This window comes from Eleutherodactylus coqui, chromosome 3 (assembly GCF_035609145.1).
Source record: "Eleutherodactylus coqui strain aEleCoq1 chromosome 3, aEleCoq1.hap1, whole genome shotgun sequence".
Taxonomy (NCBI): Eukaryota; Metazoa; Chordata; class Amphibia; order Anura; family Eleutherodactylidae; genus Eleutherodactylus; species Eleutherodactylus coqui.
In genome coordinates, this window is record NC_089839.1 from 110102335 (window position 1) to 110127100 (window position 24766).

Genomic DNA, 24766 nt, shown 5'->3' on the forward strand with positions numbered 1-24766 from the left:
AGTAATAAAGGTTATATTTCTGGATGGTGTGTGTACTGTGTAATTCTTATTCCACAGTATTGCCATTTGCTGGAAAAGGATCTGGAAGGTAAAAGATCAAGATCAAAATTAGTTTAGTGGGTGGGATTTAGTATTCATGAGCTGTGTGTAGGAGGAGGATACAGAGTGAACAGGCAGAGATGCAGCCCATGGAATTATGGGAGATATAGTAGAGAAGCACAGAAGGACTGTGAACAGGAAATAATAATGTACACAACAACAAAACCTAGTAGACTCGAGGGGTACAGAAAATGCAGATGAAAGGTAATGGATAGATTAACTATAGTACAGTGAGATGATTTCTGACTATTTTGGAATCTGACTTTGGTCTCGGACTACCCCTTTAATTTTTTAATATAGTTATCGGTCATATGTGACCAAAGCCATATAAAATCAATATACTTACAGTGGTATCGGACTGCTGTTTTGACACTCCGGAACCACAGTATTCAAAAGGTGATGTCACCGGCTCTTGTAAAATAGAATCCCTTACTGGTTTATGGGACATCACTGATGACGTCCCTGTCTGATCCCCTATTGGCTTCAGTGGTCACATAGGTAAACAACCCATGTGACAACTGCCGCCGAAGTAAACAGAAGGTGTGAATGGTGGTGGAGAGAAGTTAAATGGGGTTGTGTTGGAGTCACCAGAGAATGAAGCTGCATCATGTTTATGTGCGTATACAAAACTTAGGCCCAATGTCCACGTGCACACACGGAATCCACTGCTGAATCCAGCAGCAGAATCTGTGCGTGCCCACGGACATGGAGAGGCAAAGACAGATTCTTACCTCTCTGGATCCAGCGTGGGTCTCCTCTGTGCCGGCTGGATCTTCTTTCTTCAGCATGGCGGATGCGTCCGGGATTGCTGTCCAGCGCGCTCAGCACATACGCAGTGCTTTCTTTTTTGTTTTTAAATCTCCTGCTTTCCCGTGGATCTGCGGCACGTCCACAGTGACAGCTGCGGGTGTGTTACGCATCGGACGGCTTCCCTGCAGGATCCACAGGAAAATGGAACGTGCTGCGATTTCTTCTCACGTGTGCGATACGCACGCCAGGAAAAAAATCACATCCACATGATTTAAATTGCCTTGCGGATGCCAATGCATCCCTAAGGGGTGGCTAGAGGTGCCGCTCTCCCTCCGGATTTTATAATTAAAATCCGCATGTGGACATTGAGCCTAAGTTTGTACATTGAAAGATCGTACATTTCTGTTACTGTCACTGTATATAACAACAAAACAGACAAACTCTGATTTGGTATGGGGAATATTGCTGATCTCGGTTTGTGGACTCAGTCATTCTTCAAATTTGCGAGTCCAGGACTTATGCAGCATAACAGAGACAGTTCAAAATATGCAATCTATACTCTGTGGTCTTCTGTTCTCACATATTGTGCCGCCCTGGGATTGTAGACTATTTAGTTGGCGGTGCTTTTTTGTGAATATAAAACAAAAAGACATTGAAACTGTAAAAAAATTAGTGTGTGTTAACGGCCTCAGACAGTGTTTAGAGTTGCGAGTTTGCAGGCCTGATGCACCTACCTGTAGGGTAAGAGGAATTAAATTACACTGCACAAAACAGGGAAGGTTCACAAAGATTTAGTCTATACTCTGTGACCTTCTTTTCTCACATATTGTGCCACCAAGCGATTGCGGCCCAGTTAGGGCTCCTATCCACCGGCGAATTTTCACTGCGTTCCCCGCAGCGATAATCCGCCGTGGGGAATGCATTGCTATGGAAAGTGCAGCCCTCCTGTCCACGAGCGGAGATCCATCTGCCGGCTCCTGCTGATGCTACCGGGGAGCGGCTCCCATCACGGGATTTTGCAACGCCCGTGGACAGGCAGCCTTAGTTGTTAGCGGTTTTTGGTTATTATAAACCAAAAATAATCCCAAACAGGGAAACTGCAGACACACAGTATGTGTCAACGGCTTCAGACGTTGTTTAAAGTCACTAATGTGGCCGCTCCGAATTATTTGCAAGTCTTATGCAGCTACCTGTGGTTTTCTGCAAGCTACAAAGTTCGCTGAAAAGTTACATAACTGCAATACAAAGTAAACAAAAAAAAAACTAAATAAAAAGGAAATGCTAAGAATGCTAGGGATAGGGGACATGCTGCCTTGGAAAGTCCTCTGGAGCGAGATAGCAAAAAGCCTCATCCTGCTGTAGCTGCCTCTTCCTCCATCTCCTTCTGTGCTCATGCAGTAGCCTCTGAGCTCAGAGAGGCAGTTTTGAGTAGAGACAGTAGAACGTCTACTTCAGGCCTCTCCTCTGCAATTAATGATTGGGCAGAAACCTCAAATCCAGTTGTTTACGGGTGCTTTTAAATAAAACTATTTGCATTTAAAAAATTGTTCAAACAAACTAAACTCAATGACGATCATTCAGTCTAAACGCGAATGAACGACTGAACAACGAATGCGAATTGTTCGCTTCTTGTTCAGTTTCTGAAGGTATAAAAATCATTGTTGGATCATTCACTCATCATTCTATTTAACCCCTTAGTGACGAAGCCTGTTTGTGCCTTAATGACGGAGCCAAATTTTGGAAATCTGACATGCGTCGTTCAACGTAGCATAACTCCGTAAAGGCTTTACATATCCAAGTGGTTCTGACATTGTCTTTTCGCCACAGGTTGTACTTCATTTTGGTTGTAAAAAGAGACCGATATAATTTGTGTATATTTATTAAAAGCGCCAAAATTGGGAACATTTTGAAAAAATTTTCATTTTTTCACATTTTCAACTGTAATATCTCAAATATGTCCAAACATACTGTACAAATTTTTTATAAGATATATATTTCGATCTGTTTACTTTATTCTGAATGCACATTTGAAATACTTTTGTGTTTTTTTAACCATTTAGAGGACATACAAATTTAACATTACTTTTCAGCATTTTGAGGAACACTTTGTTTTCCTGCACCAAGCCAAGTTTGCAAAGGCTCATTAGTGTCAGAATAACAGATACGCCCCAAATGACCCCATTTTAAAAACTACACCCTTTAATGTATCCACTGAGGGGTGTCATGAGTATTTGACCCCACAGTTTTTTTTCAGGAATTAATTAAATTTAGAGGAGAAAAAATAAAATTTCATATTTTTGCAAATATGTCATTTTAAAGACATATTTTTTTCCTATAGTGCCCATGAAAATGAGGATTTACACCCCAAAATGGATACCCCCATTTCTCCCGTGTTCAGAAATATACCCATTGTGGCCCTAATCTTATGTCTGGATGCACAACGGGACCCAAAATGAAAGGAGTAGTTGGTGTCTTTCAGAACATAAATTTTGCTTGAAGGCGTTTTAGGCCCCATAGCACCTTTGTAGAGCTCTTGAGCGGCCAAAACCAAAGAGAACCCCCACAAATGACCCCATTTTGAAAACTAGACCCCTTAACGAATTTATCTAGGGGTGTACTGCCCATTTTGACCCCACAGTTTTTGAATGAATTCAAGCAAAGCAAAAGGAAAAAATTGTAATTTTTGTTTTTTTTGGCAATTCTGTCATTTTAAAAACAGCTTTTTTTGTACAGCACACACATGAATGAAGCCTTGCACCACAAAATGGATATCCCTATTTCTCCCGTGTTCAGAGACATACCTATTGTGGCCCTAATCTTATGTCTGGATGCACAACGGGGTCCAAAACGAAAGGAGTAGTCGGTGGCTTTCAGAACATAAATTTAGCATGAAGGTGATTTAGGCCCCATAGCACACTTGTAAAGCCCTTGAGCGGCCAAAACGACAGAGAACCCCCATAAATGACCCCATTTTGAAAACTAGACCCGCTAACGAATTTATCTAGGAGTGTACTGTGTATTTTTACACTACAATTTTTGAATAAATCTAAGCAAAGCAGCGGATCCCATCTGTGAGCCCGGCTGTGACCCTGTGTACGGCCGCGTAATGTACTGCGCATAACTGCCTACTCACACAGGCGGTCATGCGCAGTACTTTTTTTTTGTTTGCATTTCCCGCACCGTCGCTTAGCGATGACGCGGGTACCCGCAGCCCGTATACAATGTAGTTGTGTATGGGCAGCGGGTATATCCACGACCATGGAGCACAATGGGCTCTATGTTGCGGATATCCGCGGTAAAATAGAACATGCTGCATTCTCTTTTGTGTGAGTGGATTACACAATTCCGACCCGCTAATGTGAGCGGAATTGTGTAATCCAATGCGATTGATCTGCATAATACCGCGGATCAGACGCATGCGGAATCTGTAATTCCTATCCGGTCATGTGAGACCGGCCTAAGGTAGATCGCTACCTTTTTATCACGTGACCGGGGACCGCTCAACAAGGCCACACGTCACTGCTCCAGGCTCTCGGCGACCAATTTTCCTGGGCTCCCCGACTCCTGCGCATATATCCGGTGTTTTACCGGCGGTCGCATGCGCAGAATCTGGGAAAGTTCACGGAGGAACATCGCGTCGGGGTGCAAATACGGAGGCCTCCGGTAAAATGTTTCATCTCCTTTCACCGATCGCATCGGTGAGGGAAGATGACCCTTCACCTTTTTCTTACTTTTACGTGATCGCCATTATCCATTGGATAACGGCGAACACGTGATCGGGAACCGCTCACCGCGGCCCCCCTTGAAATCTCCAGGCTTTAGGCTAAGTTTTGTAGCCAGGAGCAGGGAGATTTTAAATTATCACAGCTTTTGCGCATGCGTCTGCCATTGTGGCGACGGCGGCGTGCGCAGAAGCTGGGGTAAGGTCCGCGGATAAATCCACGGGCCTTAGGTACGTCATTTCATCCTCCCTCACAAATATGATCCGTGGGGGGAGATGAAATGCAAGCTTTTTTAACTTTTTAAAACTTTTTTTTTTTACTTTACATGATCACTGTCATCCATTGGATGACAGTGATCATGTCCCTGGTGACATCTCTCTGCTCCTGGCTACACATGGAGCAGAGGGATTTTAAATTTCCCGGGGCTCGAGCCCCTCTGTGCACGCGCCCGATGTCAATCATCGGGCGCGCATGCGCAGACGGGCACTTCGGGTCCCAGGACATCGGGACATCGCAGAAGACCCGAGGTGAGTATTTTCACCTCCCCTCATGGATCCAAACCATGAGGGGAGGTGAAACTTTACTTTTTTAAAACTTTTTTTAACTTTTTCGCGATCGCCGCTATCCCCGGTAACACCTCCTGGTTCCAGGCTACCTTCAGGAGCCGGGAGCCAGGAGTTTTTAAATTTGCCGGGGGCTCCCGGGCTTCTGCGTGTGACGTCATCGTCTGGCGTGCATGCGCAGAAGGCCGGCGGCGGGTCCGGGAGGACCATATCTTCAGCGGGCAGCGGGGAGAAGGCGGGTGAGTATTTTCAGCTGCCCTGATGGATCCGATCGGGCAGCATGGATCTGTCACGTCCTCAGGCAAGTGGGCATTAATCCAAAGAGGATGCATAAAACTACGTCCTCTGGGATTAAAGCCCACTTACTGAGGACGTAGTTTCCCGATGGGGCAGTCGTTAAGGGGTTAAACACTGATCGTTGAGTGTTTCACATAGTGAATGTAAAACATTGAAGGACAAGTGAGCAACTTTTGTTAGACCAGTCAATGATGAATCTGCCTGTCTCAACAGGCTGCACAAGAGCGAACGAGCTAGTGGTGAAAACTCCCACACGTTCATAGTGTATAGCATTAGCAGGCACTGTATAGAGATTGGTGACTTGACGCCTGTGAAGTAGCTGCAGATCAAAGATGTTTGTGTTTTGGCCTGCCTTGAGGAAGCGACCAAAGTGGTCAGTCATGATGGCACACTAATTAGTATGACCATTTCTGTTGTCTGTCTGCTGGAATAGGCACTACAGGGTCTGAGTGAGTATGACGTACTGTTGCCACAGGAGGAGGAGAAAGAGATACCAATCTCCCAACTGTCTGGTTAGTCCAGTAGTACTCAACACCACAGGCATGGTGGCTTTGGGCAAGAAAAGAGGAGTTGTCTGTTCCAACACATTTCTCCACCCATGCGAGAAGTATGGAGGAGAAAGAAGAGGGAGATAATTTAGGACCAGAGGCAAGAGAGGGGGCTACATAACATTCTTTCCATCCATCACTAACCCCATCTATTCTACGTGGATGGCGGGACCAGCCTGTAGACACTCTTAGGCCTGACCCCAAGGAATGTGGGCCATCTACCTAAGTCACTTTAAGGCATATGAGTGCTTTCATGCTACAGTGCTTGCAGAAGGACCTTTGCCTAGCTCACACCAAAACATTACATCATTACCTGGTGGCCATTCTCCTTGGTCCCTGCTACAAGGACAAAATGACAAATCTCATTCTGGCAGAGGAGAGAGACCACTAAATGCAGCAGCATCAGGACAGACTGTTAACAGCTTCAGCAGGGCATTTTCCCATGGCTGTGGGAATGCATCTGCAATGGATCGCAGCTCTGCGTCTCATGGCGTATGAGCAGGAAGCTGCCATAGCATCACACCAACACCGGTAGCAGAAGTCTAATAGAGGTGTGGCATAGTGTTTTCAGCTCATCACAGCCTGCAGCAACACTACAGGGTTGGACTCACAGTCACAGGCAGCACTTATTATACATTATTCTGACCTCTTCTTTACACACAGGATGCACCGACATCATAGACACCATTACCACCATACATACATTTATAAACATAGTGTGCTGCCAAACATTCTGCTGCTCTCTGATACATTATATCACATATATAATACCCATATCTTCAGATCACCTTTTACATCAGAAACACATCACACCATAACTGTGATGTGTTTCTGATCTAAACTTATATACGCTATTCTTAGTTCAGTGCCCACGTGTACATGACCCCGACCCTAGCCAGGGACTTATGTAATATAGTCCCAGGGCATTATCACACTCAAACAGTTTTAGCATCGTGTTCCAGCTTCCAGTTGCACAGAAACGTTCTCTTCTACATCACTACTGCAGTGTCAGGCACTCCTTCTCCCACTTGCTGAGGGGTCCTTTAACTTTGTGGTCTGACTGGCCCATATTTGGCATTGCCTCTTTGGCCATCAAGTCATCAGAGCCCTTGTGATCCTGCTTTTTGCCCCCAGGTTATCAGGGCATTTTCATAGACTTCTGCGCTGCTCCCCAGCATTTGGACAATGCTACACTTGCAGCAAGCTGCCTCCGCTACTTCTGCTGGCCAGGCTGCTCAGTCCCCTAGGCATAAATTCTTACAACGTGTCGGCTATATGTGTGAAAAAAATGCTTTATTCTTTAAAACAGCAGGCATCAGGCTTTACATATGATGTGTTTCCAACGTTTTTTCACATGTAGAGCTGACACTTTGTAAGAATTTATGCCTAGTAGTGGCGTTTGGACTGTCGGCGTGTCTGGAGCTCCTTGGACTTATGCAATTGTAAATCTTATTTCCCGTTTGAGAGTAAGTGAGCTTTTATTCTTTTGATTGTGTGCTCAGTCCTCTGCTGCTGTTTCCTCAGGGCTACTGCCCTCTCCTCCTGTAGTAAACTATTGATTACCTATCCTCAGAATAGGTCATTAATAGTAGATCGGTAGGAATCTGCCTCCAAGTTCATCATTTGATCGTTGGCGCTGCTTATTAGTGTCTGGAGCTGCTGAGTGCTGGAAACGCATAGCTCCATAAATTCTGCAATGGCTTGGCATGGTACTGCAAGCACAGTTTGCATTGAAGTGAGAAAGAGGCTATGGAAGATATAATTACCCCTTAAAGGCCAGGGTGTTTTGGTCCTAAAGAACCAGACACTTTTTAAGTATTTTACCCATACAATGGTTTTACTGTAATATTTTTTCTTTCTTCAGCTACCCAAATTATTTTTGCTGCATTTTTTCCCCATAACATATAGGTCTTTTTTTATGTATTTTTTCTGACTTTATTCTTGCTTTTTTAGTTTAATTAGGGGTAAAAAGTAAAAAAAACATTTTTTAAAATGTATAGTTATTTTTGAAATGAGTATGTGTATGCTAAAATAAAGTAAGGGATTACTCATTTTGTTTCGGATGTTTTGATATATAACTTGTATAGTCTTGAATTAAAGGGCGCATAAGGCGATGGTTTAGGTTTGAGTCAGGGGTTGGTAATTTTCTTTTTTAGGGCTCAGTCAGACAAGTTTTTTTTTCACGCATGAATAGGTATGTTTAAAAAAATGGCTCTATTAGAACCAATGCTTTCTAATGAAAGCGGTCACATGTCCGTTTTTTGCAAGCACTAAAAATTCGCACCTGCAAAAGATAGGACAGCATTTTTCGTTTCGCACGATGCGATGTCAAAGCTCTTAAATAAGTCTTAGCTGCAGGGAAAAAAGAAGAATACATCACCTATTCATTGAATGGCTGTTATTAGTCAAAGTGCTCAGCCACTCAGAGGCAGAGCTCCCAGGAGGTGGGGATTTTTCAATCTCTGGACAGAAGGAAATGAAGAAGCACAGTGCCGGGAACCCGGGGGAAGAAGATGCTGCGGAGTCCAGGACAGCGCTTTTTTTTTTTACTGCAGCTAGTGCTTATTTTCGGGTTAGGGCTTATAGCTTTATCACCCCCTCCCCCACCTCCCCCCCCAAAAAAAAATCGCTGCAGGGGTTGCCTTCATCCCATTGCTGTCAATGGGGCGGCAGCAGCGCTGGCCCCATTAAAAGCAATGGGATAGCATCACGCTCTTCTGCCACAGCTGTGGCTGGGGATCCCTTCATCACAGTGCTCAGTGATGAGGGGACTCCCCCTGGGGATGAAGGAATCAGCAGCCACAGCTGTCACAGCTGTGGCAGAGGAGCGCTATGCTATCCCATTGCTTTCAATGGCGCCGGCGCTGCTGCCACGAGCCCCATTGACAGCAAGGTGAAACCCCTGGATGTGACAGCATCCAGGGGTTTCACATTAAAGGGAATCCCCTGCTGCAGCTGTCACAGCCGCAGCATGGAATAACGATCCTCTCCCATTGCTTTCAGTGGGGCTGCACTATTTATGTGTGAATCTTACCATTGTGTGACAGCACAACAAGTGCGAATTAAAAAGGCATCTGAAGCTTCGGTCACGCATTTTTCATATATGCACTGTAAATTTACTGTGCTTGGTTGTTAAGTAGTTAATGAGAATCTCTCTTCAGTTGGTTGGAAGTATTACTTTAAACTGCTGTTGTAAATGCTATGGATTTTGCGCTCAAAAGATGTAGAAAAGAAAATCCATAGCATATTCGCCTCATTTGAACATATCCTCTGTATTCCCTAGTGTCTGTGTGAGATGCTATATCGGGAGATAAGTTATTGATCAGAACACACAGTATGGTTAGTTATAGAGAGAGGGGGTGGAAAAGCATCACATTGCATGATAAATCCACCCACATATGTTTTCTGCATGTGAATTAGTCTTTGAAAACTCCATTCAATAGAACTGAAATGCAATTCAATGCAGATTTTAGTATGCATTCTGCAACTAACCTGTCAAGTCAACATGTCCTAAAGTGTTGGATAGAATGATGAAAGTTCTAGAGATGAAGTGATTGGAATCTGCTGAGAAACTTACAAATTTAAACTAATTTGTCTCATTCTTTTCTGTCTGGTCAACTGATACTTGATAAGCATCAGTGACACTCATCTGTTTTGGATATTTCTTGTTCATATACAAATTTTAATAATATGATAGCCCTGCTAAAAAATAAAAATTGATATTTAAGAAAATAAAATTGAGATATTAATTAGAGATGAGCGAACGTACTCGTCCGAGCTTGATACTCGGGCGAATATTAGCGTGTTCGGGATGCTCGGTACTCGTAACGAGTACCACGCGATGTTCTGGTTACTTTCAGTTTCCTCTCTGAGACGTTAGCGCGCTTTTCTGGCCAATTGAAAGACAGGGAAGGCATTACAACTTCCCCCTGTGACCTTCAAGCCCTATACCACCCCCCTGCTGTGAGTGGCTGGGGAGATCTGATGTCACCCGAGTATAAAAATCGGCCCCTCCCGCGGCTCGGCTCAGATGCCTTGTGAGTTAGCTGAGGGAAAGTGCTATCGTGCTGGAGCTGCTGTAGGGAGAGCGTTAGGAGTTAGTGTAGGCTTCAAGAACCCCAACGGTCCTTCTCAGGGCCACATCTAATAGTGTGCAGTACTGTGTTAGCACTGTATTTTTTTTTTTTTTTTTCAAAATTGGATCTGCAGAGCATTGCGCCCTGCAATAGGCACAGAAGTGGTGGTTAGGCAGGGAGAGTGTTAGCAGTGAGTGTAGGCTTCAAGAACCCCAACGGTCCTTTCTAGGGCCACATCTATCCGTGTGCAGTACTGTCCAGGCTGCTGTTAGCAGTGTTGCATTTTTATTTTTTTTTCTCAAAACCGGCTGTGCAGACCATTGCACCCGGCATTAATACTACAGGGATAGAATTGTGTAGGCAGGGCCAGAAGACATACATCATTCATTGAATAGACGCAGTGTGGCTTTTCCTTTGAAAAACAAGGGAAAAAATTCTATTTCGCCTGCCTCTGACAGTCCTCAGGGCTCTGGGTACGTGTGTGCTGCGTGCAGAACGTTAAAAAAAATCAGACGCAGCCAGCTACGTTTTACTGCAGGCTTGCGCCAATTTTTTTCCTGCATGGGAAATCCCTGATCTGCTGTAGCGAATAACTTTGCATCACTGCAGTTCTGTGACACATTTGCAGGGCCACAACGCAGTTATTAAGCTTAGTAGTATTCATTGAATACACGCAGTGTGGCTTGTCCTTTGAAAAACAAGGGAAAAAATTCTATTTTGGCTGCAGGCTTGCGCCAATTTTTTTCCTGCATGGGAAATCCCTGATCTGCTGTAGCGAATAACTTTGCATCACTGCAGTTCTGTGACACATTTGCAGGGCCACAACACAGTTATTAAACTTAGTAGTATTCATTGAATACACGCAGTGTGGCTTGTCCTTTGAAAAACAAGGGAAAAAATTCTATTTTGGCTGCAGGCTTGCGCCAATTTTTTTCCTGCATGGGAAATCCCTGATCTGCTGTAGCCAATAACTTTGCATCACTGCAGTTCTCTGACACATTTGCAGGGCCACAACACAGTTATTAAACTTAGTAGTATTCATTGAATACACGCAGTGTGGCTTGTCCTTTGAAAAACAAGGGAAAAAATTCTATTTTGGCTGCAGGCTTGCGCCAATTTTTTTCCTGCATGGGAAATCCCTGATCTGCTGTAGCGAATAACTTTGCATCACTGCAGTTCTGTGACACATTTGCAGGGCCACAACACAGTTATTAAACGTAGTAGTATTCATTGAATACACGCAGTGTGGCTTGTCCTTTGAAAAACAAGGGAAAAAATTCTATTTTGGCTGCAGGCTTGCGCCAATTTTTTTCCTGCATGGGAAATCCCTGATCTGCTGTAGCGAATAACTTTGCATCACTGCAGTTCTCTGACACATTTGCAGGGCCACAACACAGTTATTAAACGTAGTAGTATTCATTGAATACACGCAGTGTGGCTTGTCCTTTGAAAAACAAGGGAAAAAATTCTATTTTGGCTGCAGGCTTGCGCCAATTTCTTTCCTGGCTTGGAAATCACTGGTAATACAGCATGCTGAGGGGTAGGGGTAGGCCTAGCGGACGTGGACGCGGCCGAGGACGCGGAGGGCCAAGTGAGGGTGTGGGCACAGGCCGAGCTCCTGATCCAGGTGTGTCGCAGCCGACTGCTGCGCGATTAGGAGAGAGGCACGTTTCTGGCGTCCCCACATTCATCGCCCAATTAATGGGTCCACGCGGGAGACCTTTATTAGAAAATGAGCAGTGTGAGCAGGTCCTGTCGTGGATGACAGAAAGTGCTTCGAGCAAGCTATCATCCACCCAGAGTTCTGCGACAATGAGACACAGTTGTCTTGCAGTGAGGTAGTAGTAAGGGCAGTAAGTCCGAGGGAGGAGCGCACAGAGGATTCGGAGGAAGAGCAGCAGGACGATGAGGTGACTGACCCCACCTGGTGTGCAACGCCTACTCAGGACAGGTCTTCAGAGGGGCAGGCAAGGGCAGCAGCAGGGCAGGTTGCAAGAGGCAGTGCGGTGGCCAGGGGTGGAGGCAGGGCCAGACCGAATAATCCACCAACTGTTTCCCAAAGCGCACCCTCGCGCCATGCCACCCTGCAGAGGCCGAGGTGCTCTAAGGTCTGGCAGTTTTTCACAGAGACGCCTGACGACCGACGAACAGTGGTGTGCATCCTTTGTCGCGCCAAGATCAGCCGGGGAGCCACCACCAACAGCCTCACCACCACCAGCATGCGCAGACATATGATGGCCAAGCACCCCAAAAGGTGGGACGAAGGCCGTTCACCGCCTCCGGTTTTCACCGCTGCCTCTCCCCCTGTGCCCCAACCTGCCACTGAGATCCAACCCCCCTCTCAGGACACAGGCACTACCGTCTCCTGGCCTGCACCCACACCCTCACCTCCGCTGTCCTCGGCCCCATCCACCAATGTTTCGCACCGCACAGTCCAGCCGTCGCTAGCGCAAGTGTTGGAGCGCAAGCGCAAGTACGCCGCCACGCACCCGCACGCTCAATCGTTAACCGTCCACATAGCCAAATTTATCAGCCTTGAGATGCTGCCGTATAGGGTTGTGGAAACGGAGGCTTTCAAAGCTATGATGGCGGCGGCGGCCCCGCGCTACTCAGTTCCCAGTCGCCACTACTTTTCCCGATGTGCCGTCCCAGCCCTGCACGACCACGTCTCCCGCAACATTGTACGCGCCCTCACCAATGCGGTTAGTGGCAAGGTCCACTTAACTACGGACACGTGGACAAGCACAGGCGGGCAGGGCCACTACATCTCCCTGATGGCACATTGGGTGAATTTAGTGGAGGCTGGGACAGAGTCAGAGCCTGGGACCGCTCACGTCCTACCCACCCCCAGAATTGCGGGCCCCAGCTCGGTGGTGGTATGTTCGGCGATGTATACTTCCTCCACTAAAGCACCCTCCTCCTCCTCCTCCTCAACCTCTGTCTCGCAATCTAGATGTGTCAGCAGCAGCAGGACGTCGCCAGCAGTCGCTGTCGCGCGGCGTGGCAGCACAGCGGTGGGCAAGCGTCAGCAGGCCGTGCTGAAACTACTCAGCTTAGGAGATAGGAGGCACACGGCCCACGAACTGCTGCAGGGTCTGACAGAGCAGACCGACCGTTGGCTTGCGCCGCTGAGCCTCCAACCGGGCATGGTCGTGTGTGACAACGGCCGTAACCTGGTGGCGGCTCTGCAGCTCGGCAGCCTCACGCACGTGCCATGCCTGGCCCACGTCTTTAATTTGGTGGTTCAGCGCTTTCTGAAAAGCTACCCACGCTTGTCAGACCTGCTCGTAAAGGTGCGCCGGCTCAGCGCACATTTCCGCAAGTCCCACACGGACGCTGCCACCCTGCGCACCCTGCAACATCGGTTTAATCTGCCAGTGCACCGACTGCTGTGCGACGTGCCCACACGGTGGAACTCTACGCTCCACATGTTGGCTAGGCTCTATGAGCAGCGTAGAGCTATAGTGGAATACCAACTCCAACATGGGCGGCGCAGTGGGAGTCAGCCTCCTCAATTCTTTTCAGAAGAGTGGGCCTGGTTGGCAGACATCTGCCAGGTCCTTCGAAACTTTGAGCAGTCTACCCAGGTGGTGAGCGGCGATGCTGCAATCATTAGCGTCACCATTCCTCTGCTATGCATCTTGAGAAGTTCCCTGCAAACCATAAAGGCAGCCGCTTTGCGCTCGGAAACAGAGTCGGGGGAAGACAGTATGTCGCTGGATAGTCAGACCACCCTCCTGTCTATATCTCAGCGCGTTCAGGAGGAGGAGGAGGAGCATGAGGAGGATGAGGAGGAGGGGGAAGAGACAGCTTGGCCCACTGCTGACGGTACCCATGCTGCTTGCCTGTCATTATTTCAGCGTGTATGGCCTGAGGAGGAGGAGGAGGAGGAGGAGGAGGAGGATCCTGAAAGTGATCTTCCTAGTGCGGACAGCCATGTGTTGCGTACAGGTACCCTGGCACACATGGCTGACTTCATGTTAGGATGCCTTTCTCGTGACCCTCGCGTTACACGCATTCTGGCCACTACGGATTACTGGGTGTACACACTGCTCGACCCACGCTATAAGGAGAACCTTCCCACTCTCATTCCCGAAGAGGAAAGGGGTTCGAGAGTGTTGCTATACCACAGGACCCTGGAGGACAAGCTGATGGTAAAATTCCCATCCGACAGCGCTAGTGGCAGAAGGCGCAGTTCCGAGGGCCAGGTAGCAGGGGAGGTGCGGAGATCGAGCAGCATGTACAGCCCAGGCAGTGCAACAGTCTTTAAGAGCCTGGATAGCTTTATGGCTCCCCACCAAGACTGTGTCACCGCTCCCCAGTCAAGGCTGAGTCGGCGGGAGCACTGTAAAAGGATGGTGAGGGCGTACGTAGCCGATCGCACGACCGTCCTCCGTGACGCCTCTGCCTCCTACAACTACTGGGTGTCGAAGCTGGACACGTGGCCTGAACTAGCGCTGTATGCCCTGGAGGTGCTTGCTTGTCCTGCGGCTAGCGTCTTGTCGGAGAGGGTGTTTAGTGCGGCTGGGGGAATCATCACAGATAAGCGTACCCGCCTGTCAACCGACAGTGCCGACAGGCTAACACTCATCAAGATGAACAAAGCCTGGATTTCCCCAGACTTCTCTTCTCCACCAGCGGACAGCAGCGATACCTAAGCAATACGTAGGCTGCACCCGCGGATGGAAGCATAGTTCTCTCTCACCATCCAAAACGGGGACATTTCTGCTTCATCAATCTGTGTATAATATTCCTCCTCCTCCTCCTGCTCCTCCTCCTGAAACCTCACGTAATCACGCTGAACGGGCAATTTTTCTTAGGGCCACAAGGCTCACTCATATAATTTTTCTAAAAAATTTTTATACGTTTCAATGCTCTTAAAAGCGTTGGAACTTTAACTTGAACCAATTTTTCGTTAAACTGGGCTGCCTCCAGGCCTAGTTACCACTTAAGCCACATTAACCAAAGCGATTAATGGGTTTCACCTGCCATCTTGGTTGGGCATGGCCAATTTTTACTGAGGTACATTAGTACTGTTGGTACACCAATTTTTTGGGGCCCTCACCTACAGTGTAATCATAGCAATTTCTATGTTCTTCGCCTGCACTCATGGTACAGAAAGGTGTGTGGGGTTGGCCTACACTTTAGCTACATAAATGTAACTTGGGCCTTGGCTATACTGCAGCTACTGAAATGGAACTAAGACTGCGCTCCCACTATACTGCTGCTTCGGAATTGTTCCTGGGGCCTGTGTAGGCTGCTACTATTACTTAAATGGAACTTAGACTATGCTCCTCCTATACTGCTGCTTCGGAATTGTTACTGGGGCCTGTCTTGAGTGCTACTATTACTGAAATGGAACTAATACTGTCCTCCCCCTATAATGCTGCTAGTGATATGTTAGTGGGGCCTGTCCTAATGCTACGGCTGAAATGTTACGAATTCTGGGCTCTGCCTATACCGCTGCTAATGGTATGTCTCTGGGGTGTGGAAACAGAGGCTTCCCAAAGACATGATGGCGGCGAGGCCATTTCCCACCAACGCGGTTACTGTTAAGGTGCATATAACCACGGACACGTGGAGAGGACACGTAGTGCCTCAAAAACATCCCCCTCCTCCTCCAACAATGAAAACATTCTTGGCAAATGCCTTTGCATTGGTTCGTCTGGTGGCAGTCCAAGAATTTCACCTTTACCGACACAACAAAAGAGCCCCCCCACCATCCCCCCGCCACGGCCCACTTAATCCTGGCCACATTCCGAAAACCAACAAAATACAACCGTGCTACTAGGTCCGCAGTCACCACCACATTACCACCAACGCGGTTACTGTTAAGGTGCATATAACCACAGACACGTGGAGAGGACACGTAGTGCCTCAAAAACATCCCCCTCCTCCTCCAACAATGAAAACATTCTTGGCAAATGCCTTTGCATTGGTTCGTCTGGTGGCAGTCCAAGAATTTCACCTTTACCGACACAACAAGAGAGCCCCCCCACCATCCCCCCGCCACGGCCCACTTAATCCTGGCCACATTCCGAAAACCAACAAAATATAACCGTGCTACTAGGTCCGCAGTCACCACCACATTACCACCAACGCGGTTACTGTTAAGGTACATATTACCAGTCTGACTGGGGCATACAGACACCTTGACAGAATGAATAGTGTGTGGCACATGAGTTCCCCATTGCTATGCCCACGTGTGCAGCTCCTGATGGAGGTGGCACAGGATTGGATTTCTCATTGCTTCTGTACAGCATTGTGGGCTATCGCCCCACCACTTTTAAAGAGGGTCGCTGCCTAGCCGTGCCAACCCTCTGCAGTGTGTGCCTGCAGTTCCTCCTCATGGCAGACGCACTTATAAATAGACATGAGGGTGGTGTGGCATGAGGGCAGCTGAAGGCTGCGCAGGGACAGTATGGTGTGCGCTGTGGACACTGTGTCGTGCAGGGGGGAGGGGGGTTGGGCAGCATGTAACCCAGGAGAAGTGGCAGCGGAGTGTCATGCAGGCAGTGATTGTGCTTTGTTGTAGCTAGTGTGGTGCTTAGCTAAGGTATGCCATGCTAATGAGGGCTTTTCAGAAGTAAAAGTTGTTGGGAGGGGGGGCCCCACTCTTGCCGGTATTGTGGCTTAATAGTGGGACCTGTGAACTTGAGATGCAGCCCAACATGTAGCCCCTCGCCTGCCCTATCCGTTTCTGTGTCGTTCCCATCACTTTCTTGAATTGCCTAGATTTTCACACATGAAAACCTTAGCGAGCATCGGCGAAATACAAAAATGCTCCGGTCGCCCATTGACTTCAATGGGGTTCGTTACTCGAAACGAACCCTCAAGCATCGCGATAATTTCGTCCCGAGTAACGAGCACCCGAGCATTTTGGTGCTCGCTCATCTCTAATATTAATACATTGTGTAATTGATGCTTTTGTTAATATTCTGCACGGATATTGCAGAAATGCCCTCAAACTGTGGAAAAATAGCCTTTTTAAATACAAGCTAGCATAATTAAACTTTATATTTTGTAACTTGATTTGTAGTGCAAAAATCACTACTGTTGACAAGTATGATGGTGTTTAAACTGTGTTATACTTTAAATCAAGTTAATATTTGAGGCGTATTTGTCAGTTCTCTGGTGCTGCCCTATGTGAGAGCAATATATAGTAAAAGGAAAGTAAGGGCTAATGCCCACGGATGGATTATCGCTGCAGAATTCATGGCCAGACCCCCCTCGCGAATTCCGCAGCAATGACCGTCCATAGACATACTATGGTAAACGATTCTCCCCTGCCCACGAGCGGAAATCAACTGTGGTTTTCTGCTCGCGGGGGAGAATTGCAGCATGCTTTAATTTGTGTGAAAGATCGTACGGACGGCTTCCATTGCAGTCACTCGCAGCGGATCCAGGCAGGTGAGTATGAAGTCTCTGGAGGGCGCCCGGTCTGATTCCGATGCGAGATTTCGCAGTCGGATTCTGACGTGGCCGTAGGCATGAGCCCTTAGGCTGGCTGCGTATAAATGGAGAAAAAAAAAGCTGTCAATCACTGTGTGGTGAAGGAAATAAGCTTTGTTTATAAGTCGTGGCAGAATTTAAACAGCTTTTTACATGAATCAAATCATAAGGGCTCATTACCACGGCCGTGACGGGCTCCGCAAGCTGAAGACCTCAGCGGAGTCCGTCACGGCGCCCCCCCCAAGCCCCAATACTCACCTCCGGATCTGTTGTGCAGCTTCTGCATGACGGGCATGCGCAGTACAGCGCATGACACGCCGGCAGTGTCATATGACGTGCCGGCAGTGTCATATGACGTGCCTGGCGGTGGGCCGGGGCGCGTATTCACGCTATACTTCTGCTGTGCTACAGCGGAAGTATAGCGTGACAGGCAGCTTCCATTGACTACAATGGAATCCATCCACACGTATTCCCACGGAAAATAGGACATGCCGCGGGTAATTTTACGCTGCGGAATTATACGATGGAATTCTGTAGCGTGAACATTGAGCTATTAGGTTCAATAGAACCGCGGAAATCCATCCGTGGGCATTAGCCCTAAAATGTAATATATCCCTTATGTCAGCATCTTCCCCTCTATCATTTGGTGCCTGATAGCGTAAAATATAAGAACTAACAGATCTTTACATGAACTTTTAAAAGGAGTTTTCCAGTTTCTACAAGTTATTCCCTATCCATGGGATAGGGGATAACTAACTTATCTGTGGGGGTTTGACCGCTGGAATCGCCACTGATCACAAGAACGGAGTCCTAGTCGGTCCCCAAATGAATGAAGCACAGGTCAGGCGGTGCATTGCTGCCCACTCATTTCAATGAGAGAGCAAAAGATTTCTGAGTGTTTGACTTGGGAATCTTCAGTACTCTTAGGTCAGATTCACACGACTGTATTTTTTCACTTGCAAAATTAATGCACGCAATACACTGCGAAAAGAACCCATTGATTTCAACGGGTTAGTTCATATGCACATATTTCGCAGCATGATCTATTTTTCTGTACATTTGGGCATCAATTGTCCCCATGGAAGCCAGTGGGGATGCGCAAACACACACGCAATATTCTATAAGATGTGTAAAACACTGCGTAATTGTGCAGGAATATGAAAACATCTACTTATGGCTGAGAGCAATGGTGTGTATTTTTTTGTGTGCAATTGTGCATTACCTGCACATGCAAAAAGTGTAGTAAATTATGCTGATGCACACACAAGAATGCAACATTCCTCCCACAAAAGCAGTGCGCTTTTACATGTGCAAATATGCATATTCTTATGTGAATCTGGCCTTATTGAAATAAATGGAGCAAAGTGAGTGTTTCACGCACAGCCTGGCCTGCGCTTCATCATATGGGGTTCGACCGAGACCCCATTCTCGTGATCAGTGGGGGTCCCAGTTCTTAGACCCCACCGATAAGCAAGTTATCCCCTATTCTGTAGATAGGGGATAGCTTGTAAGAACCATAAAACCCCTTTACAGGCTTGTTCACATCTGCCTCGGAAATTCCATTCGGAGCCTCTATTGCTGATTTCCATTAAAATACAGGATGTATTAGTGCTGTGTGCAATACTATTTCATCATACAAAAGGCCGGACAGCCGAACGAAAACCAAACCGACTCCATTAGTCAATGGGATCTGTTTGGTGCCATTGGGTTCCATCATGAGACGGATCTGTTAGGTCAATGGTTTCCATTTTTGTGCTTCCATAACTAAGCAGTAAAACGGAAACCAAAGTGCTAATATGAATGAAGCCTTTCCTCACGAAGTACACAGGATATTAATTTAATTTCTATTCCTTTACTTGTTTCTGTATTTGCAGTGATATTATTTTCTTTCTCAACAGGTGGAATAATATTATCGTTTACAGTCTCCATTGCCATTGGATTGATAATTGGAGGTACAATATGGATTCTAATTACATGCTTGTCTCGTCGACGTGCCAGTGCATCGATTTCCCCAAGAATGACCAGCTCATCAAGTCGCCGTCCTAGAACTTCTTCTCATAATCATGCATTAAATAGATCTGGCTTTTATCGTAACAGTAGTTGTGAACGTAGGAGCAACCTCAGCCTAGCTAGCCTGACTTTTCAAAGGCAAACTTCACAAGAGCAGCCTGACCCATTCGCAAGAAAACCTAGCTTCAGAGCATCCACGTTTCATCCGTTTTTACAATCTCCTCCTCTTGCAGTTGAAGCTGAGAGTCAACTCGTTACTCTACCTCGTGCCAACAGCACATCACCAACAATTAACACTACTAGCAACTTTAGTCGTCCAGACTTCCACTGGTCTAGTAACAGCCTACGTCTTGGTAACTCAACTCACACACCACCTCCGGCCTATGAAAGCATCATTAAAGCTTTTCCTGACCCTTGAAAACTCTTGCACTCGCACAGAAGAACTCACACAACTCATACACTAATAGTTCAATGCACAGAAAAGCAAAACAGAAAATATACCAACTTACTGTTTACAAGAAAAATTTAGGTTGCTTTAAACTAAGGCGATGTTGGGTCAATATTTGACTCACTCTATACCTTGTGCAGTGTATTTTTACTATGTATATGAACACTGAATCAATTATATCTTGCTTGCAACTGCTTGTATGAGTGGTTTGCTTTCTTGACAAACCTATTTTTATTGCATAGTAAAAGTCTTACATTTAATTTTGGATTTTTCATGCCCCATTAACCTTGGTCATACTTAATAAACTAATTTTTGATGTACACAGTAACCCTATACAGCCAATATTCAGCATTTGGAGTTAAAAGGAAAATAGTTTTTTTTCTTAATACCACTACTATGGTGCCTGTACATATATCAGTATCTTCCACTACAGTTTTGCAATGCAGTTTATGTTCCTGCAGCTCATACTGATTAAGCAGACGGTTTTAATGCGAGATTCACAGAAAAGTGTACTGTATCCCTTAATTAAAATTTCAATTTTATTAAATTTAAATATATATATATATATTATATATATGAAGTAAGTGCACTCTATAATGTCCCAAACTATAATATCTAGATGAGCATTCAGAGTAACTGCCCTGAAAAGGGCAACACCACACTGGAACATGACCTGGGTCTTTAACATCTTTCCTTTCTTTTATCCCCTACCTATTTTTAATTAGGAAAAGAAATGGAAACGTAGGTCAGGTTCCACTTTGGGGGGAGTCGTCCTTTTCAGGACAGTTACTCTCTTGCTCATCTAAATATTATAGTTTGGAACATTATAGGGTGCAGTAAGATTTTTTAATACAGTTGCGTCTCAACTGTACTGGCAGTATGGCCAAAATATTCATTGCAAAGCTGTAGTAATTTGTAGTTAAACTATGTGCAGTTTTGCCATGCGTGTTTTAGTTACACGACACACTACCACTACATGTATGAGCAACCTTCATTTAGCTTGGGAAGTATAACCTACATATGGCATGTTAAGCTATAAAATGCGATATTACAGTAAACTATATGAAGGACAATCTTTATAGTTTTTACTTAGCTTTTGATTCTTCAAAAATATCATGCATGACAAACTTTTTTATGCTAGTTATTTATTTTATCCAATATAGTTATCACAGAAGGACAACCAGTAAAAGTTTACCTTTAGGCCTTAGTCAGACGGGTGTTTTTTCGCGCGATTTGCGGATCGCATGACGGATGCGCATCCGCAAATCGCGTGACCGGTGCCCGAAAATCGCCCGAAAATCTGCTCCTAGCCGCGTTTCATTAGAAACGGGCCGGAGCTGTCCAGCGCATTGCATTCAATGGAGCCGGCAATACAGCCCGCTCCATTGAAAGCAATGCGCTGCGGGCGAGTGTGGGATGAATTGTCGGGAAGGGCTTAAATATATAAGCCCTTCCCTTCAATTCATCCAGAAAACTGTTAAAATAAAAAATATATATATACTTACCTGCTCCCGGCAGCCGGAGTTCCGTGCGGCCGGCCTGCAGTGGGTGTGAAGGGGGTGTGAGTCAGACCTGCCCCCTGATTGGCTCAGCGCTGAGCCAATCAGGGGGCAGGTCTGACTCACACCCCCTTCACACCCACTGCCGGCCGCGCTGAACTCTGTCTGCCGGGACCGGGTGAGTATATATATATTTTTTATTTTAACACATTTCTGGATGAATTGCAGGGAGGGGCTTATATATTTAAGCCCTTCTTGACAATTCATCCCGCGCACGCCGGCAGCCCATTGCTTTCAATGGAGTCGGTTGTATTGCCGGCTCCATTGAATTCAATGGGCAAACATCGTTCTTCTCTGCCACAGCTGTTACAGCTGTGGCAGAGAAGAAGGATTTGTCTTCTATATGTTCTCAATGGGGTCGGCGCTGCTGCCGCCGGCCCCATTGAGCGCATATAGAGAAGAGAACAGGAATCGCAGATCACAGATAGGTGCGATCTGCGATTTCTGTTCTATAATTTATCGGACGAGCGCATAAAAAGCGCTCATGTGTCCGATACCATTGCAAAGCAATGGTTTTATAAAATCGCCGGACGCATGCGCATGCGCAAATCGTGGCAAAAAACGCCCGTCTGACTAAGGCCTTAATGTTACTTTTCTAAAACCAACATGAAATTTATATAAATGATTCAGAGTAATATATAAATGAAAAATATCAATCACTGTAAAAGTGGACAGCCAAACTTGCGTTAGGGACAGTACTGCAGGGATTGCAACTACAAACTACAGCTCTCTGTTATCAGTCAGCCATATAGAAAAATCAATCACTGTAGAAGCAGGCAGCGAACAGGTATAAAATCCCTGGTGTGTACTGATTATTTAGCTGGCTAATAACAGAGAGAAGTAACTTGTAGTTGCCATCACTGCAATACTGTCCTTGACACATGTTGGCTGCCTGCTTCTACAGGGATTGATTTTTTAAATTTATATATTACTTTAATTTATGTATATGGAGTTTATGGCGATTTTAGAGAAGTCACATGAAGAGATCCTTCACATGAGTGTATTTCCATGTGCAATATGCAGAGAATAAAGCCCATTGATTTCAATGGGTTAGTTCACATTTCCATGTTTTGCACGTGCATTTCAGCAACGCAAAAAAAACCGCAGCATGCTCTGGTCCCCATAGGAGTCAATGGGGAGTACAAAAATGTTCTTGCAATACGCTGCATAATACACTGCATAATTACACTAGAAAAAACACATGTGGAATTAATTAGCCATTTCAAGCGGTGCGTCCAGTTTGCCGCACAAAATATACATACCTGCAGGCTGAAAAAATACAATAAAATACACTAAAATGCATTTAAAAATGTGTTTCTTCTACAAAAATGCAGCGCTGAAGTGCAAGCAAATATGCATATACCCATGTGAAGAGGCCCTAAAGATTAAAGGGGTTTTCCAGGCAGCGACATAATACATTGGTTTCGGAAACCATCCCATTGATTCCAACGAAAAATACACCTGCAATTATAAGCGCAAGCCATCCGAACCGATGTATCCCAGTATTGACAGCCGCCGCTGCCTGGAAAACCCTGTTTAGTTTCAATGGTTGTCCTGTGATGACCACTTATATTTTTGACTTCCACTGATTATCCTTTGAGAATAGGCATTTTTTTGTGATTTTATCCAATATGACAATTATATAGAATATATTGTGCTATTTTTTTCTTACTGGATGTAACAATGTTACATAGTACAAATGTACAGCGTCTTCTACAATGTTTTGTAAACTGGTTGTAATTTCGAGATGAAGTGTGTAAATACTGCAGTGCTGTCATTGATTTAGACATTTGTAATAAAAAATGCAGAAAACTTTATAAGTGAATTAAGTCTCCTTTTTAGAAGTAAATGCCTACTTTGCAAACACTAAAATGTATTCAAGGGTTTGCAACCCAAAGTATTAACCGTATGATGCTCGAATATGCCGTCACTTCCTAAACAGTGGAAGTATCATCCTTGGGATGGAAAAAGTCCTGGAACTGTGGCACTTAGTTTATTTATTGCCAAGTGACACTCAGCAGATATGTAGGAAACTGAAAGACAGCTCCGTTTACAGTAACTAAAGGGGTTGTTCCAAAAATCACTTATCACTTAACCACAGAAGAAATGATAAAAGTTTGATCGTGGGAATCTCACCACTGAGACTTCCACTGACACCGAGAACGAGGGTCTCATGTCTCTCTCCTCTGTCACTGTGGGCTTGCAGCAGCCACCTGCAGTGACAATCGATTGAATGCAGCAATGGTCGCACCTGTACATCACTACTCGCTTCATTTCAAAGGGACTAAGGGAAATAGCTGAGTGCAGCTTCATAATCTCTGGCAATCCCATTGAAAATAAATGGAGCAGTGCCGTGCATAAGTGACCAGACTCCTGCTGTAACAGTAAGTAATGGCATGTACTATTCTGGCGATCTAACAATTGCATCTTTACGTCTCCCTCAGGATCTAAAAAACAGCTTCAAAAAGGTGCAATTAAAGTTTAATTTAAAGTTTAAAAAAATCCAGTTTTTAAAAATATGCATTTTTTCCCACAAAAAACGATTTAAATTGATAAAACACCAAAAAGAAATGTAAAAAAGCCACACATGATGGGTATTACTGCATTAATAACGACCCAAACAATGAAAATCCTTTGTTCATCGTGCATGGTGAATGTCTTAGGCCGCCTGCACACGAAGGGATTTTTCCTGTGGAATCCACAGCGGGTGTCCACATCATGGATCTGCAACAGATACCTTTCGTAGCCTGCTATGGGAAATCGCTTTTTCCTGCCCACGAGCGGAAATCAATTGCAATTTCCACCCGCAAAGAAAAAATCGCAGCATGCTCAATTTTTGCACGGATAGCTTCTAAGTCAATGGGAGCCGTTTGACCTGTGGCCTTTCCATAACTACTTTGTGGAAAGGTCGCAGGTACTCGCGTCATTGGCTAGTGACAGCGCGGGAAAAATAAACATTTGGGGAAAAAAAATCTGTAGTGCGCATGTCCAACAGCAGCTCTCCATCTGCAGTAGAGAAAAAGATGACTGAAGAAAGGTACGCAGGGAAAGGTACAAAATAGGCTGGTGTTTAAGAGCCTGAAACATTATTTAATGTGTCTGTCACATCTTGGCACACAGCAAGGTATGAAAGTGACGTGTGTGTGGGAAGGGCCAGAGAAAGAGAAAACCCCTCACTGTGAGGGGATAGGGTGAATGTAGTCTTAGCGCGGTGATTTCCAATGTACGCTGGTGTACATGAG

General features: G+C 45.7%; 1 protein-coding gene across 1 annotated transcript in view; it reads left to right on the top strand.

Moving 5' to 3' along the window:
• The window catches only part of MYCT1 (MYC target 1), a 65602-nt gene extending 44135 nt beyond the window's left edge, over positions 1-21467 (top strand). The window contains exon 2 of the mRNA XM_066595962.1: positions 19406-21467. Within this exon, the coding sequence (XP_066452059.1) occupies positions 19406-19935 (530 nt within the window). The 3' untranslated portion in view covers positions 19936-21467. The remainder of the gene's footprint in view (positions 1-19405) is intronic.
• The last annotated feature ends 3299 nt before the right edge of the window (positions 21468-24766 follow it).